Source organism: Bubalus kerabau, chromosome 1 (assembly GCF_029407905.1).
Source record: "Bubalus kerabau isolate K-KA32 ecotype Philippines breed swamp buffalo chromosome 1, PCC_UOA_SB_1v2, whole genome shotgun sequence".
Classification (NCBI taxonomy): Eukaryota; Metazoa; Chordata; class Mammalia; order Artiodactyla; family Bovidae; genus Bubalus; species Bubalus kerabau.
In genome coordinates this window covers 182,214,797-182,232,016 of record NC_073624.1, presented here as the reverse complement: position 1 = coordinate 182,232,016, position 17,220 = coordinate 182,214,797, and the positions used below count along the sequence as shown (strand labels likewise).

The following is a 17,220-nucleotide window of genomic DNA, read 5'->3' as shown; positions in this document are numbered from 1 at the left end:
ACTGTTTGGCTCCATTTGTATAGGGTCCAAAAATAAAAATCCAAGCCATGTTGTCAGAGCCAGAACACCGGTCACTCGTGGGGAGTTAGGCAAGGTTTGCTATTTGGCAAGAAGGAGTTATCAGGAATGCTAAAACATGTAAAACATTTTTCTTGCCTGCTTACACGGATGAGTTCATGTGACAATTTATGGTACATGAGTTAAGGCTTCCCTGGTGGCTCAATGGCAAAAAAACCTGTCTACCAATGTAGGAGACATGGGCTTGATCACTAGTTTGGAAAGATGCCCTGGAGAAGAAAATAGCAACCCACTCCAGTATTCTTGCCTGGGAAATCGAAATGCCATGGGCAGAAGAGCCAGGCGGTTTACAGTCCCTTGGGTTGCAAAAAAGTCGGATATGACTTAGCAAGTAAACAACAAAGTATGAGTTAAACACTTTGCTGAAGTTCACCAATACCTGTTTTAAATGATACCACACACAAACCATTACACAAACACTTAGAAACACCTTTGGCATTAAGATAAACTGAACATGCACAGACCTTACAACCTAACAATTTCATACTCCTGGAATAACTCACCAACACTCCAGAAAGCGTGTTATACATTTTCTTAGAACAGCATTGTTCATAATCGGGGTAAGTGGAAACAAGTAAATCGGGGAAATGGGGGTAAGTCCAAAAACTGTACATCAGCTGTTGTTAAACAAATTGTGGGATGATAAGGAACCACTTATCCGAAGTGAAAATGAAACTACAGCCATATTCAACGTGACTCTCAAAATACCCTTGCTAGTTAGCCAAAAAGTTCATTTGGCTTTTTCCTGAGATCTTACAGATAGACCCAAGTGAACTTTTCGGCCAACCCAATACTAATACTGTTACTTTTTTATTTTCAAACTCTATAAACTTTTTATTTTGTATTGGGCTATAGGTGATTAACAACGTTGTGGTAATTTTACGTAAACAGTGAAGGGATTCTGCCATACATATACATGGATGCATTCTCCCCTGAACTCTCCTCCCATCCAAGCTGCCACATAACATTGAGCAGAGTTCCATGTGCTATACAGTAAGTCCTTGTTAGTTATCCATTTTAAATACAGCAACTGGACATCATTATACTTAACTTGAACTCAGCAATGAACTTCCAACAGATTTCTGTTTTTGTATCCTATCCCTCTATTTAGCCAACCAACCCAGAAGCCAATATGATTCTTTAAAACAGAGATGGAATAGTTGTTACTTCTCTATACAGAACCCTCCACTGACCTTCCACAGAGAATAAAAGGCAAAGTCTTTCCAGTTGACCTACAAGATGCCTCCGTGAAAAGGATCCCAATCCAGCTCTGACCTTACCACCTTCTGTGACTCCTAAGCTTGCCAGATTCCAGCCACACTGGCCCTAGCAAGCAAAATTCTTTTTTCATGACCTCTGAACTGCCTCGGGTCCTCTTGCACACATTAGAACGTGGCACGCACTTGCAGGGAATTTACATCTCTGCTCTATAATGTCCCCTTAAGCAACAGGTTTTCCCTATCCATAAAATAGATTCAATGAACCCCCACATCCCTGTCATCATCACCATACTTAAATTTGGGGGCACTGAACTGACTGCCGATATACCACATATTTATTCATTTGTTTATCACGTGTCTTCATCCCATGTAGAATGTGATCACCATAAAGGCAAAAATCCTGATTCATTGCTATAGACACAGGGCACAGAACAGGGCCTGACACTTGAAACACGGGCACAGGGACCTCCCTGGTGGTCCAGTGGGTAAGACTTGTGTTCCCAAAGCAGGGGGCCCAGGTTCCATCCCTGGTCAGGGAACTAGAGTCCACATGATGCAACTAAAGATCCTGTATGCCCAACTAAGACATGGCACAGCCAGATAAATAAATATTTAAAATAAACAACAAAAAAGGCATTACAACTTGTTAATGAGCTGACTTCAAACAAGTAACATTAAACTTCCTTGCCTCAGATTGCCCATATGCAAAAGGGTGTTATTGGCAGTACCTATTTCTCAGGGCTTTTGCAAAAACCATTACACTTACTTCAACACAAGTCAAGAAATAATACTTAAGCACATCAGAGACATGAAATACAATTTTATAAAAACAGGAGTACAGGATTTTTGTTATTTAGTCACTAAGTCATGTCTGACTCTTTTGCAACCCCATGGACTGTAGTCTGCCAGGCTCCTCTGTCCATAAGATTTCCCAGGCAGGAATAATGAAGTGGGTTGCCACTTAATTCTTCACGGGATCTTCCTGACCCAGGGATGGAACCCAGGTCTCCTGCATTGCAGGTGGATTCTTTACCACTAAGCCACCGGGGATGCCCTTAAGGATTTTTAAAAACCCAAATCCAACAATTATAAGCAGATTATACCAACATGTATAGCAGCAGCTACCCAACCCCACTAATGACTTGATGCATGGGTTACAGACAACATCCAATCTGGTACAGTAGAACATTCCCACCACCAATAAAACAATTATTAAATAGATTAAACAATGAAATATCCAAAGCAGCTTAAACCAATAACCAGTTTTATTTTTTCTCATGTAATAGTAAGTCTGGAAATAACAAATCCAGGGCTAGTGCAGACAAAGAGGCCACCGAGGAAGCCAAGATTATTGTCATTTTTCTGCAGTAAACTGACCCACCCCTCTTGCTTAGCCTGTGGCTTGCATCCTCATGGTCATAAGATGGATCTTTAACACTAGGTACTGGATCTCTTCTCAAGGTGAGAAGTAAGGGGAAATGGGGGGGGGGGGGGGGGGGCAGAAAATGTAGAGAGGAATCCAGGTAAGACAGACCCTTTTTCAAGTGCTTTCTCACAGCCTGTATCGTGGAATCTGCTTTTTTTGTCAATGGCCAGGCTGTGGACATGGACTCTACTAGTTGCAGGAAACCTGTAAGAGATTTTCTATAATAGCATACCTTACTAATCAGAACTTGGATCTTTCTGATATGAAAGAAAAAGATACTGAAGATGCAACTACAAGTTTAGATTACTTTGGCTGGACAGGAGGCCAAAAACATTTCAAAGGACCAATTTGATGATGACATCCTGCTCTGATCACAACTTATTTGAATTAGATATTTGTAACAAACAGGTACTAAAAATACCCACAAGTTACACAGCACATGACACTATTCTAAACAAACAAAAAACCCACTGTTTAAAGTAAGTTGTCCAAAAGGAAATAAACACATATCACAAATGAAATTATAGTAGAATTACTATGTACAAACCTTCTGTGATGAGGCATGAGGGTTATTTGCAAGAGCATAACATTAAAATTAAAGACTGAAAAATTAATGAGCTGGGGTCCATTTTCATGATAGAAGACTGATAAGTGCAATTCCACATGTACTGAGAAATCCTAATGGGGAAAGAATTCTGATACACACACGTGAGAGGGCTGTGGATGAAACTCCACAGAGGGATTGTCTGCAGTGTGGGTTCTCATGTGATTCCTAAAACAATTATACTGAGTATAGTTTTCAAGCTGTAAATAGGAATTTCTCACAATGTGAGTACCCACGTGTTTCACAAAAATATGAGGAATTGTTGGTTAAAATTTCTCAACCTTAGCAATACTGACATTCTGGGGCACATACTTTCTCCCTCTTGAGGAAAGCCCCTGTGCATTGTAGGATATTTAGCAGCATCCTTGGTGTCTTCCAAAACATGCCAATGGCAACCCCCCTCCACTTTTAAAGACCAACTATGTCTCTAGATTTGCCAAATGTCCCCCAGGGAGCAAAATTATCCCCACTGCGGTAGATAAAGAATTGGCTTTTTTTTTTTTTTCTGTAAAGGGCCAGAGAGATGAGTATTTTAGGCTTTGTGGGCCAAAAGTGGTCTCCATCACATATTTTTCTTCTTTAAAAACACCACCACTATTCTAAACTTGCCAGCTGCATTAAAACAGACTGTTGGCTATAGCTTGCCAACCTGTTACTGGCTTCCCCGTGGTCCTTATTTCATAGATTTTCCTCTTTAGTGTGATCTCTCTCATAAGGAATACAATCAGACCAGGAAAGGATTGTCCAGTCATGGAATTTACAGAGATCCTCCAGGATGAGCTTGTTCTTGTGCCCAGAGATACAAGGTGGTACTAAAGTCATTCTGATATTAAATACCAGGTTAGGGGTTCCCTCTCAAAGCTCTCCTGTTTGTTGAGAGCTACATGTACACTGACGGCTTCCTCACACCTCACATATACATTTTCTCAACCACCGTGAGTTCTCACATAGTTCCAATGTGACATGGAAAAATCCAAGTCTTTCCACAGTTTTTATACAAACTGGATTTCTCCCAAGTTAACAATTTATGCCCAGTGAGATGAGTTCCTCAAAGCTTCCTGCCTTCCTGACACCTGTCAGGTTCCCTGCCAATCTGAGTTCTCATGTTTTTCTTTAAAAAAGATGTGTCATTGGAGTCTTTTCCACACCGATGACACAAAGAGCTTCTCACCCCGGTGAGTTTTCACGTGGCTCCTGAGGGACGAATGGTCACTGAAGGCTTTCCCGCAGGCCAGGCATTCATAGGGCTTCTCCCCAGTGTGTATCCTTCTGTGCACATTGAGGTTCGAACCGATGCTGAAGGCCTTCCCACAGTGGTCGCACTCATAGGGCTTCTCTCCTGTGTGACTTCTCATGTGTGTCTTGAGGGTCGACTGGTTTCTGAAGGCTTTCCCACACTGTCTGCATTCAACACGCTTCTTCACGAGATGAATGCTCATGTGCCTCCTCCGGGATAAATAGTCTCCAAAGACCTTCCCGCAGGCAGCACACTCATAGCGTCTCTCTTGGGTGTGGATCTTCCTGTGCGCAGTTAGGTTGGAGCTCGCACTGAAGGCTTTCCCGCAGAGGTCACACCCATATGGCTTCTCTCCAGTATGGGAATTCATGTGCGTCTTGAGGATGGACTGGTTCCTGAATGCCTTCCCGCACTGTCTGCACTCAACAGGCTTCTTTACAATATGAATTCTCATGTGTTTCCTCCGTGACAGGAGGTCCCCGAAAGATTTCCCACACTCTTTACACTCGTAGGTTTTCTCTACTGTGTGGTTCTTCTTGTGCAAGTTAAAGTTTGACTTCCACCGGAAGGCTTTCCCACACTGCGTGCACGCGTAGGGCTTCTCCCCAGTATGATTCCTGACGTGCTCTTTGAGATGGGAGGGGTGCTGGAAAGCCTTGCCACAATCATGACACTCGTAGGGTCTCTCCCCAGTGTGTGTTCTCCTGTGGGCAATGAGGTGGCAGCTCCGGCCATAAGCCTTCCCACACTCATCACACTTGTACGGCCGCTCCCCAGTGTGGACTCTCATGTGTATCTTCAGGGAGGAGAGGGTGCGGAAGGCATTCCCACATTGAGTGCAGTCAAAGGGCTTCTCTGTGAGATGAGTTCTTGCGTGACTCCTGAGGGCTGAGGGGTCATTGAAAGCCTTCCCACAGGCACTGCACTCATAGGGCTTCTCCCCAGTATGTATTCTCCTGTGCCGTGTGAGGGAAGCACTTGTGGTGAAGGCCTTCTGGCACTGATGACATTCATGCATCTTCCTCCCATTGTAAATGCTCACATGTTGGGTTACATGGGACCTGTTCCTGAAAGTCACCCCGCAGTCCCGGAGGTGGTACGGTCTCTTGCCAGTGTGCCTTCCCATCTGCTGAGTGAGATGAGCGCCTATGCTGAAGACGTCAAACAAGTTAGTGTACTCCGCGGACTTCTCTCCAAGCTGACTGTTTTCCTGTTGATGGAAAGGGAGCACTAAGGCATTTAGGAAATGACTAAGGCATTTCCCATGTTTGTTACGTTCCTAAGACTATCCCCACATAAAATGATATAAGTAGAAGCATACTGTAATTACTAATGATGTCACAATCTGCAAAGCAGAAGTATTGCTCCTGCCCTGTATGGACTCCATCAAAAAAGAAAATAAATGAATGCCATGAATGTAACTTTCACAAAGCTTCTTGCATATATACTTGGTTAACTGTTTAAAACTAAATTAAGCCAACACTCAACATCTGAGATGTAGTTATAGAAATAATTACTCAATAGGACTTTAAGAAAAGTCTGGGACCAAATTCAGGGTTTTCCCCAAACTGATAATACTATCTCTATCACTGTTTGCTCTTCGGGGTGACTGAGGGGTGTAGGGGACCTGCCTGGTTTTGAGAAGCTTTTCTAACTCAGGCTGACCCTGTCCTCTCCCAATATGGAAGATTCAGAATTATTCCAAGGAAATCTTACCACTGTCACACCATTAGATGTCTCCTTCCCAAAAATATCTTCCATAAGAATTGACCATTTGGTTTTAGATGGCGTCGCCCAATCTGAAACAAATTGGGAAAATATCAACCTGCTGGTGAAGGAAAATGGTGGGCTGACAGTGACAAAAACAGAGATGGCTTTCTTTACAGATACAAACCATAAAGAAGAGAAGGGAATGCCAGAGGGGAGAACACACATAAGTAAAAAGGACTGAGAAATCTGGATGTGTGAGACATTTGGCAATGAAGGGGGTAGAAATTTAAGTTGACTCACTAAGATTAACTCTTCAAATACTGACATTGATAATGATATTAAGAGTATGACCAGGAATGTTGAATAGGAAAGAATGGGACAAAGAGCCCACATGGCCACCTCAAATTTAAAGATGAAGGGACACCGAAACCAAAAGACTTTTAAGAGGATGGAGGTGTAGTGAAAGAGAAAGCGCATTTTCAACCTGGGTCAGGTTTCCCAATGAAACTCCATTCATCCCCATTGCTGGCAAGAGCCGATTCTCAGCAGCACTTCTGTCTGCCTGGTGCTTACCGGGACAAGGGCCTCGGTGAAGTTCCCGATCCTCTGTCCTCAGCTCCTCTTCTTGCTCCAAGTGGGAGATGAGGCTGGGTTTGCCCACCTGGCACCCTACTCACAGGGAAAGACATATGTTGAGGGAAGATCGTGCAGAGGACCACCCCTTCCAATAGTCTGGGGTCAGTGTTTTGGTCTTCAGTGTTCTGAGGATGGACAAGTCTGACTTAGGAGCAGCAAAACGGTGGTGCCACATTTCTAAGGAACACAGTGAAAGGCTTTCATAAAACACAAAACCCCAAATATTCCCACACATTTTGCCCTTCAAAAAAATGAGGATTTCTTAACTCAGATAACTATGCCCAAGCTCAGACACACATAACTTCCAAGGTCAATGCAGTGGACAGACCTCAATATCCAAAGGGAGATACCACTAGGGCAGGGACCAGGTCAACTTGTTCATAACTGTATTCTAAATTCCCACACAGTTCCTGAGCCACAGCAAGCACTTGTAACAAGGACATTTGATTCATGAATGAACAAATGAAGAAATGACACCAGCCTTACCCACTGAGGCAAGGTTGCTGTAGTTCTCCAGCATCACATCTTTGTACAGTTTTCTCTGAGTAGAGTCCAGTAAGGGCCACTCCTTCTCAGTGAAGTCCACAGCAACATCCTGGAAAGTCACTGATTCCTGAAACACCACACACATTTGGGGTCAGTGAGAACCCAGCCAGTGAGAACTCATCCAGATGGCTGAGGACAAAGACTACGTGTGAGAGACTCTAAACACAGGATTTTCAATACAGGGTTCTGAGGTCTAAACATTAACTTTAGAAGACAGTCCTTAGATGTTTTCTCTTCCTTATAAGATAATTTCATCCTATCTCATTGCTTCAAATTCAACTCTGACATGGGATCAAACCTCCTTTCACTTCCAGCCTGGCCTGAGAGCTTTGAGCTGTATGATGAAAAAACAACCTGTTACATGTCATTTTCCCTAACATCCCTGATACCAACCTCACAACCTTCTCTGGCTCTTCCTCTTACACTCTGATCAGGCATCCATCAGCCTAGATGAAGACCCTCCCCCACCTTCAGGGGTCTTAAAGAGCTTGGTATACCTGGGATGGTTCAACACTGGTTGATGTATGAGGCTCCAGGCCATTGCATGCAAACAGGTCCACATCCTGCGGACAGGAATGGTCTTTTGAAGAAAGAGGAACTTCTGACTCATGCATATAGGCAGGCTCCTGACTGGGCATAGCTAGAGAAGAGAGAACCCATGAGGATTAAAGCCCACCTGACACTCGCAAATCAGGAAATGATCCCATACTAATTATGTGTGTGTGCAGTGCACATGCTCCAATCACAATCACACACACACACATACACAAGTTGTGTGACAAGCCAGAGCAGCCCTGCTCCACTTAAGGATAGGAAAAAGAGTGGTGGGCCTACATAGCCATAAAGAAAATGACACACATCCTCAAAAAATAAAAAAGAAAGAAACTAATATATGTTCTCAAAAAAAAAAAGAAAATTATATACATTCTCAATTTATGAGTGAAGAAATGAAAGTTCTAAGAGATGGAGCTATTACTTTGCTCAGATTTATCAAAATAATAAATGGGTTATCAATCACCTGTAGCCTTCTTAACTCACCAACTACAAACACTCCCTGCCTCACCCAAACTCACAAAGACCCTGAATCAGACACAGTTGCCAGAGGAGCTCTCAGGACTTTGCCCCACCCACTTCAGTTCACACATCCGCCACCATTTTTGACCTGGCAGCCCTCCCACCAGCTATGCACATCCTTGCCCTCAGTGAAGTGGCAGGAGCCATGGAAGCTTGATTTCTGAGGGCATTCAACACCCAAAGAACTTACCACATGTGGGAGCCAGGCCGAGAGCTGCCATCTTGCGAGAATGACAGTAAATCTGCCTGAAAAGCAGGGCCTTGGACCAGGAAGCTACTTTCTCTCTCATGGGTCTCCTGGAGCGGACATCTGTAGGAAATGAGAGAAAGACTACTAGGTGTAGCCAAAGGTTTTTCTGTCTCTCCCACTCACATGACAATTCTGACTTTTGTTTTTCAGCATTTCCTCTTTTGAGCAGCAAGTTCTGTCACATCCTAGGCCTTAACCTTGCTTAGGTAAAACCTCCAGGCAACATGGTGGAGGTCCTGGACCCACCTCAACTAAGGCTCAGAGTCACTCTCTCAAGTAATGTGTCACCAATTGTTATTCAGTTGCTAAGCCATGTCCAACTCTTTGCGACTCCATGGACCGTAGCCCACCAGGCTCCTCTGTCTATGAAATTACCCAGGCAAGAATACTGGAGTGGTTGCCATTTCCTACTCCAGGGGATTGTCCCAACCCAGGGATCAAACCTGCATCTCTTGCTTGGCAAGCAGATTCTTTACCACTGAGCCACATGAGAAGTCCATATTACCAATTACAATTATACAAAACTCTGTCACTCACTAAACACTTAAGCTCCAGACTTATTCAAGGCTCATCCTGGCTTATGATGGTTCAAGTAACCATGAGGAGGATCCATCTAGGACCATGTGTTCTGATCTCCAATGCCTTTTGGCCCCATACTCTATGTCAACATACACAACTGTGAGCTACAGCTCAGGGCTTTTCATCACTAGAATCAGGTTCACCTCACTAACGATGATTCAAAAATTTGCTCTCTGGACAAAATCTCCTATTCAATGTATACCGTTAGACAAGAAATGCCAGGAAGACAAAGATTTTTCACATCTTTGTTTTGTTCACTGCTGCAGTGTCTGAAGAGCTTCCCCATGTGGCTCAGTGGGTAAAAGAACCCACCTGCCAATGCAGGATACATAAGAGATGCAGGTTCAATCCCTGAGTCAGGAAGATTCCCCTGGAGAAGGAAATGGCAACCCGCTCTCCAGTATTTTGTCTGGAAAATCCAATGGACAGAGGAGCCTGGCAGGCTACAGTCTATGGGGTCACAAAGAGTTGGACATGACTAAGCAACTGAGTACACAGTGTCTGGAACAGCACCTCAAATAATAAACAGGTTTAAAGTGAGTGAAAGAATGAATGGTGACAAATAAGCTGATCCACATTTCTCTTCATATTGAGATAACATCCCTGGGCCTTGGGGTCTTGGGAAGATCACAAGGGATGGAACTTGGAGGGGAGGGGGATCCTGTTCAGATCCTATGAGATATATGTTGACACAGCCATGTGGCTTAGGCACGCCTTGGCCCTTACTGTTCACCATCTGCAATATGGGGCAAGGTATACAAGTGGTTAAAGCCTGGATGGAGAATGCACTCACATCAATTTCAAATCTGTGGGATATTTTCAAAGTCTCATGATAATGTAAACTATAGACCAGAGCAAGGTTCTGGAGTATTTCTCATCTGAGCAATTATACCACTTGTTGAGCTAGAATTGGTGACCCTGGATACAGCTCTCAGCATCACACAAGCACAGAGTTAAAGCCACCATGTATTCTGCATACTCACATGCATTTCTACCTCACCCTAATCTTACCACTGCTCCTCACAATTACAAAAGACATACCTTCATCGTTTTTGAGTCCAAAACACATTATATCCTCTACAATTGTTCTATTATGATTTCTCCTTTTGTGGCCATAATTCCTCTGATATTTGATTTAAAATCCCCATATTCAATTTTGTAATACAACCCAGAGATATTCAGAATTTGCAGGTGGAACTACTACAGAGAGAATAATCTTTCTGTTACATTTATTGAGTGGTATTTCTGCCCCTGCTAGAACTGTTTCTACCAGTCATTCCTGTAGGTCCAAAGAAACAATAGTTTTGAGAATACTGCAAGCCATTTTTTTTACTCCAGAAATGTGTTACACTCATAAATTAACATCTCTATACTTCACTATCTGTAAGCTTTCAACCAATCAGATGAAATGTCCCAGGGGATAAAAGGACAGATTAATACTTCTGTTTCCAACAGGCAATCTACATATACTGGTTAAATCTTCCATTCAAAACTATTTTAAGCGCAATACAAAATAAACACAGGTATTTTTTAAAATCATTCACACACTGGTAATAAATATGCAGAAATTTTAAAATGTGTAATTTCTAAAAGGACAATTACAATTGTTAAAATAAAGGCAAAATGTTGAAATATAGAGTTTCATCAGATTACACAGTCCCCCTCTTAAAAAAAACAAACAAAAAACGTTTTTCAGAGTCTTACACAAAGTGTGGTCCTCAAGCCAGCTGCATAAACTTCACCTAGAGAACTTTAATAATTCTGCTTCCCAGTTCATATCCAAGCCCAATTAAATGAAAGTTTTGAAGTAGACTGATGAATCTATTTTATTAATAACAAGCATTATAGGTGACTTTTACACAGGCTTAAATTTAAAAACCATTTCTAGAGAATAAACATGAGGGCACACAGATAAAGAGATGATAAGCATAAAGAGCCATGGGAGACAGAGGAAAATGGCTGAACTGATTCTAAACAGAATTCTAAAAGGAGAAGGAAGGAGTCCAGGCAATTATTGCAAAACACAGTAGCTGTGAATTTCTCATTTCAGAAGGCAAATATGAAGACACTGAAGATAAACACAGATCACAGTTAGATACAATTAAACTGAACCAGAGAACAAAAATGGCAAAGGAATATCTGAACAGCAGCCTGGGAGGAAAATAACGCAGGTTACCTTTAAGGCAATGGTTCTTAAACTTCAAGCTGCATCTCAATCACCTGGAGAGCTTGTTAAAACTGGAAATGTATTTTAAAAAACTCACATTGCTACGTCCTGCTGCTGCTGCTGCTGCTAAGTCGCTTCAGTTGTGTCTGACTCTGTGCGACCCCACAGATGGCAGCCCACCAGCCTGGGATTCTCCAGGCAAGAACACCGGAGTGGGTTGCCATGTCCTTCTCCAAAGCATGAAAGTGAAAAGTGAAAGTGAAGTCGCTCAGTCGTGTCTGACTCTTTGCGACCCCATGGACTGCAGCCTACCAGGCTCCTCCATCCATGGGATTTTCCAGGCAAGAGTACTGGAGTGGGGTGCCATCGCCTTCTCCGTTGCTAGGCCCTAGCCCCAGTTTTTGACTCCGAAGATATGGGGTGTGAAATGCAAGAATATGCATTTATAACAAATTCCTGGTGATGATGATGCTGTTGGTCTGAAGAATACACTTTAAGAATCACTGCTTTAAAAAAGTAAAACATTAGGCTGACACCTGACTTCTGCCCAGCAATAATGGGAGCTAGAAGATAGTGAAACATCTTCATGGCTCTGGAATATACTTTAAAAATCAAAATGTCCATTAAGATGGCAAAATAACATCATATTTGAACTTGCCACTCACAGAAAAGAGAAATTCTAAAACAAATATTTTAGGGAGAAAGGAAAATTCAAGGAAGCAAAGACTGTTAAGAACTTACACCAAAGGGTCCAAGAACCAAAGAAAGAACACAACAAGGAAAATGTGTGGGTATAATGAAACTAAACATGACTACACACGATAATCTCTTTTGAGTTTAAAAAAAAGACAGAATTAGAATGCATGATCAGTGGCATGATCTGATGGTCCAGTGGCTAAACTTCTGCTCACAATGCAGGGGTACCAGGTTCAATCCCTGGTCAGGGAACTTAACCCTGCATGCCACAAAATAAAGATGAAGATTGAAGATCCTGTTTGCCACAACTACAACCAGGTACAACCAAATAATTAAATAAATATTTTTTTAAAATAATAAAATAAAATGGATGATCACAAAACCATGTAAACGAGGACAGTGATAAGGTATCAAAAATCTAAATTTCAGAACAAACAAGAATAAGAATTCTCCAAGACAACTACTAAGATAATACACATAAATTATATATATACACACACACACACACACACACACACACACACACATATAAACACACACGATAAATTCCAACAAGCAGAGAAAAATGTGGAGTGAACAAAATTCTCAAATCAAAAGCTAGAGGGCGGGGGAAAAAAAAATCTATAAAAAAGCTGACCAAACGCTTCAACTACAGTAGAGAGATTCTCAAAATGGAGTAAAAACAATCCAGTTACATGCTGTTTGCAAGAACATCTTAAAAATAAGTATATAGCAAGAATGGAAAGGTAAATGGGCTTCCCTTGTGGCTCAGCTGGTAAAGAATCTGCATACAATGTGGGTAGACCTGGGTTCAATCCCTGGGTTGGGAAGATCCCCTAGAGAAGAGAAAGGCTACCCACTCCAGTATTCTGGCCTGGAAAATTCCATGGACTGTATAGTCCATGGGGTCACAAAGAGTCGGACATGACTGAATGACTTTCGCTTCACATACAAGGTAAATACTTTTAAAAAAATCTGGTTTAAATATTTTAATACCAGAATGAATTAAAGCAAAAAGGCTAAGAGTAAAAACTGAGGAACTGCATAATGAAAAAAGGTATAACCCCTGAAAAAGATATATACTGTTTTAGCTATATATGTTTTAGCCTCAAAAATACAGGCAGAGGGTGGTAGGTCTCTAAGGAGAATGGACAAAGCCACTACCAGAGCTTTCAATAATACGTTCAAGCAGACAACTCAATAACTATATGCAGACTGCACAAGATGAAATAGTATTTCCTAACTATAAAATCCAACCACACATGGGGTCCAATGTGTTGTCTCAGAAAATGACATGAAGCTGACTACAGTGTAAGTTAGCAAACAATAACAAAAAGACAACCAGAAAAAAGTCACAGAAATTGAAACTAAAAGTCCTAAATAACTTTCATGTCAAAGAAGTTATAGTATTTGATAATACTTAGAACTGAAATACAATAGAATACTCACTACAGTCCTTTAGGACGTGCAGTTATCCAATGTAAGAAATTGTAAAGAAACGTGCCAAGAAAGTAAAAGAAGAAAATTATGAAGAACACAAAGTTATGAAACAGAAAACATACATATTATACAGTGGTTCAATCAAGCCAAAAGTTTTAAGAGAAAAACAAAATTGACACAATTCTGACAGGACTTATTTAAAATAAAGGAAAGAACATATAAATATGAGAATGAAAAACTGGTAACATTACATATGTATCAAGCATTCAAAACACAGTAAGAGATGACTTCATGGCAAACAGATGGGGAAACAATGGAAAGTGACAGACTTTATTTTTGGGGGGCTCCCAAATCACTGCAGATGATGACTGCAGCCATGAAATTAAAAGACACTTGCTCCTTGGAAGAAGAGCTACGACCAACCTAGACGGCATATTAAAAAGCAGAGACAAAGGTCTGTCTAGTCAAAGCTATGGTTTTTCCAGTAGTCATGTATGGATGTGAGAGTTGGACTATAAAGAAAGCTGTGCGCTGAAGAGTTGATGTTTTTGAACTGTGGTGTTGGAGAAGACTCTTGAGAGTCCCTTGGACTGCAAGGAGATCCAACCAGGCCATCCTAAAGGAAATCAGTCCTGAATATTCATTGGAAGGACTGATGCTAAAGCTGAAACTCCAATCCTTTGGCCACCTGATGTGAAGAACCACTCACTGGAAAAGACCCTAATGCTGCAAAAGATTGAAGACAGGAGGAGAAGGGAACGATAGAGGATGAGATGGTTGGATGGCATCACTGACATGATGGACATAAGTTTGAGTAGGCTCCAGGAGTTGGTGATGGACAGGGAAGCCTGGCATGCTGCAGTCCATGGGGACACAAAGAGTCAGACACGACTAAGCAACTGAACTGAACTGAATTCAAGACCATATTTTAACAACTTTGATTATACAATTTAGCTTTAGATGGAATGAATAAGTTCCTAAAGAAATTTAATTTACCATAATTAAATAGAGAACTTGGATGCCCTTTGACTCCTAGAGAACTGAAACAACAGCTTTAGAAAAAAAAAAAAAAAATCTCCAGACCCCAGTGGTTTTTCCTGGTACAATTCCCTTGTAAAGAAAAAGTGATTCTACCCTTAGGTAAAATATTCCAGGGTTTAGAAATAAAGAAAGAACATTCCCACCCCATTTTATGAGGCTGGCATAAACCTGAAACAGAAAAGGAAAATTACAAACCAATTTCACTCAAATGTAGATTGGTTTAATTTTGTAATTGGTTTAATACTATTACCAGGTAAATAAGATAATCATATTTTTCACTTATTCGTTTAAAGCACAAACAGAACTAGAACCTACAGATCAGGCATAGTTTGAGATGACTTAAGTACATCAACACATCAAAGTAGATGCTGGGAAAAAAAAAAAATCATTCGGTAAGAGTGATTTTCATGACAAAAATCTCTTAGATTAGGAAAAAGGAGCTTCCTTTACCTAATACTATTTTTTTTTTTTAAAAAAAAAGCTTTCAGCTAACACTCAAGTTAATTCCCCTTAAGGTCAGAAAGAAAACAGGACTGCCTCAAGTTGGCTTTTCGAACTCCATTCAATGCTACTGGAAGTCCAGCAAAGAAAGTAAATAATAAAAATAAATGTGTGATACGAAAGAAAAACATAAATATAAATCAGTACTTTCCAAGGAATAAAACTAACAATAACAAAAACCATTATATCTTTCTTGCTGATACTCATAAAACTTGACTGAAAAGCATTATAGAAGATGTAATCAGTTAACTGTAAAATTCAATGGCATAATAATGCCAATATTCTCAAAATTTATACACACGCACAGGTGTGTGTGTGTGTGTGTCTGTGTGTGTATGTATATGTGTGTGTGTGTGTGTGTGTGTGTGTGTGTGTGTGTGTATAACACAATTTGCAAATAAAACCACAGTATATGGAGCTTTGTAGACTAAAATTTAAGTCACTATATCTAAAAAAGAATGGTAGGCGCATGTCTCTGAAAATACTTGGGTGCATGTAATTCATAGTAAGTAATTATCAAAATTAGGAAATACATTTTTAAGAAAACATATAAGCAGTAAAATCCAGGGGAAAAATTATGGAGAAGGAGGTGGATGCAGTTCAGAAGAATACAGGTTTCTGAGTTTTCATAATCTTATTTTTCTTGTCCTAGTTTGAGGAATCACTTTCTTCTTCTTTTAATTTTGTGTGTTTTCATACTTTGGGTGGGGGGGACAAATATGTCTTATATTCTAATTTTAAAAATTATTCGAAGGGAAAATAGAAAGCACCAAATAAGATGGCAAAAGTCAATTCAAATATTAGTAATCACATTAAATATTAATGGACTAATTCTCAAGTTAAACAACAACGTTGAAGTGCATTTTTAAATCTAGTCATAGACTATTTACTCGACAGTCAACTAAAGTAAATAACAGAGAAGTTTAAGTGTAAAAAAGCATTCAAGACAAATGTTAACTGAAAGAAAACCAGTGTGCTGCTATTAATATTAGACAAAAATGACCACAAAGCAAAAGGTAGGTAGTTTATCCTTGGGTCTCCAATTCCTGACTCACATATCCACCTCAATAACGTCCTGACCTCATCTGGAATGGACTTTTCTGTCCCCATCCCAAGATGTCAATTATTTTGGACCACATCACTGGTGCCTCACCCGGGTCCTAAACTTCGTCACCAGCACTTCATACCGCTTATCACAGTGTCTAAAACACACTCCTGCCTGGCTTCTCGGTCCCAGGTCCTGTCCCCTGTTAACTCCGCCGGCCTTTTGGGCCTCCCGGGTTCTCACGAAGGCCAAGAGTAAAGGGTTAAGTGAGGAAAGCAGGACTTACACCACCGACAGTAGAATCATGGGAAGCAAAGGTCACGGAAGCTGCGGCCGAAGGGATGACAAGTTCATACGGAAAGTCCGATAGGCCGCGGGGACCAAGAGCTTGTAAGAAACCACGGTGGACCACTCCTCTTCCCATGTGTATAGCAGCACTCTCCTCCCAAGAGTAATGGCTTCCGCTTCACTTCCGCCTTCTAAGTGTCGCGGGACTTCAAAACTGGACGCGAACAAGGAAGCACAGAGCGGAAAGGATTCTGGGAAATGTAGTTTTGGAATTAAAGTGGGCCTGAGTGGGTTACCTAGATGTGATCTCCGAACCAGGCACATTTTCTCCAACTTATAATTGTTCAAGTCCCTTGGTAATCAGTTTTCAGGCCTCTTTTCGTCCTATGTCTATGTTAGCACTGAATCTTACCATTTTAAGTAAACAGTGCTTTTAATGGATACATTAAAATGCTGCAAATCAAACTCCTGACTCCAGCTTATCGACATCAAATAATAGCAACCCCATCTTTCCACATTTCCATTATAAACTTGACAACAGGCTGGACTCTTCTCCTTCCAACAGGGAATGCTCAGTTCTACCTTGACCATCAGCCATGAATCTTACTGCTTTGCAAGAAATATTTTTCCTCTTTCTGAGTCAAGAAAGGTCACAGCAGCTCTTGAAACCAAGCAGGATCCA

The 17,220-nt window shown here is 41.1% G+C and overlaps 1 protein-coding gene across 1 annotated transcript; it reads right to left on the bottom strand.

Annotated features, from left to right (window-relative positions):
• Positions 1-218: 218 nt before the first annotated feature.
• On the bottom strand, positions 219-16,732 carry ZNF317 (zinc finger protein 317). Its single transcript, XM_055543831.1, has 7 exons — positions 16,537-16,732; positions 8,722-8,841; positions 7,955-8,097; positions 7,398-7,524; positions 6,849-6,944; positions 6,282-6,364; positions 219-5,775 (listed from the first exon to the last, which is right to left on the bottom strand). The coding sequence occupies exons 2-7, from the start codon at positions 8,819-8,821 to the stop codon at positions 4,456-4,458; spliced, it is 1,869 nt and encodes a 622-aa protein (XP_055399806.1). The 5' UTR covers positions 8,822-8,841; positions 16,537-16,732; the 3' UTR covers positions 219-4,455.
• Between the last annotated feature and the right edge of the window lie 488 nt (positions 16,733-17,220).

What these genes read in the sequence shown, in the direction of transcription:
- ZNF317 (XM_055543831.1), bottom strand. Translation starts at nt 8,821, where the DNA reads ATGAGAGAGAAAGTAGCTTCCTGGTCCAAGGCCCTGCTTTTCAGGCAG. An exon ending in CAGCAACCTTGCCTCAGTGG is followed by an intron (nt 6,945 to 7,397) that starts GTAAGGCTGGTG and finishes CCCTGTGAGTAG; the next exon opens with GGTGCCAGGTGGGCAAACCC. An exon ending in TCACCGAGGCCCTTGTCCCG is followed by an intron (nt 6,365 to 6,848) that starts GTAAGCACCAGG and finishes AATTTGTTTCAG; the next exon opens with ATTGGGCGACGCCATCTAAA.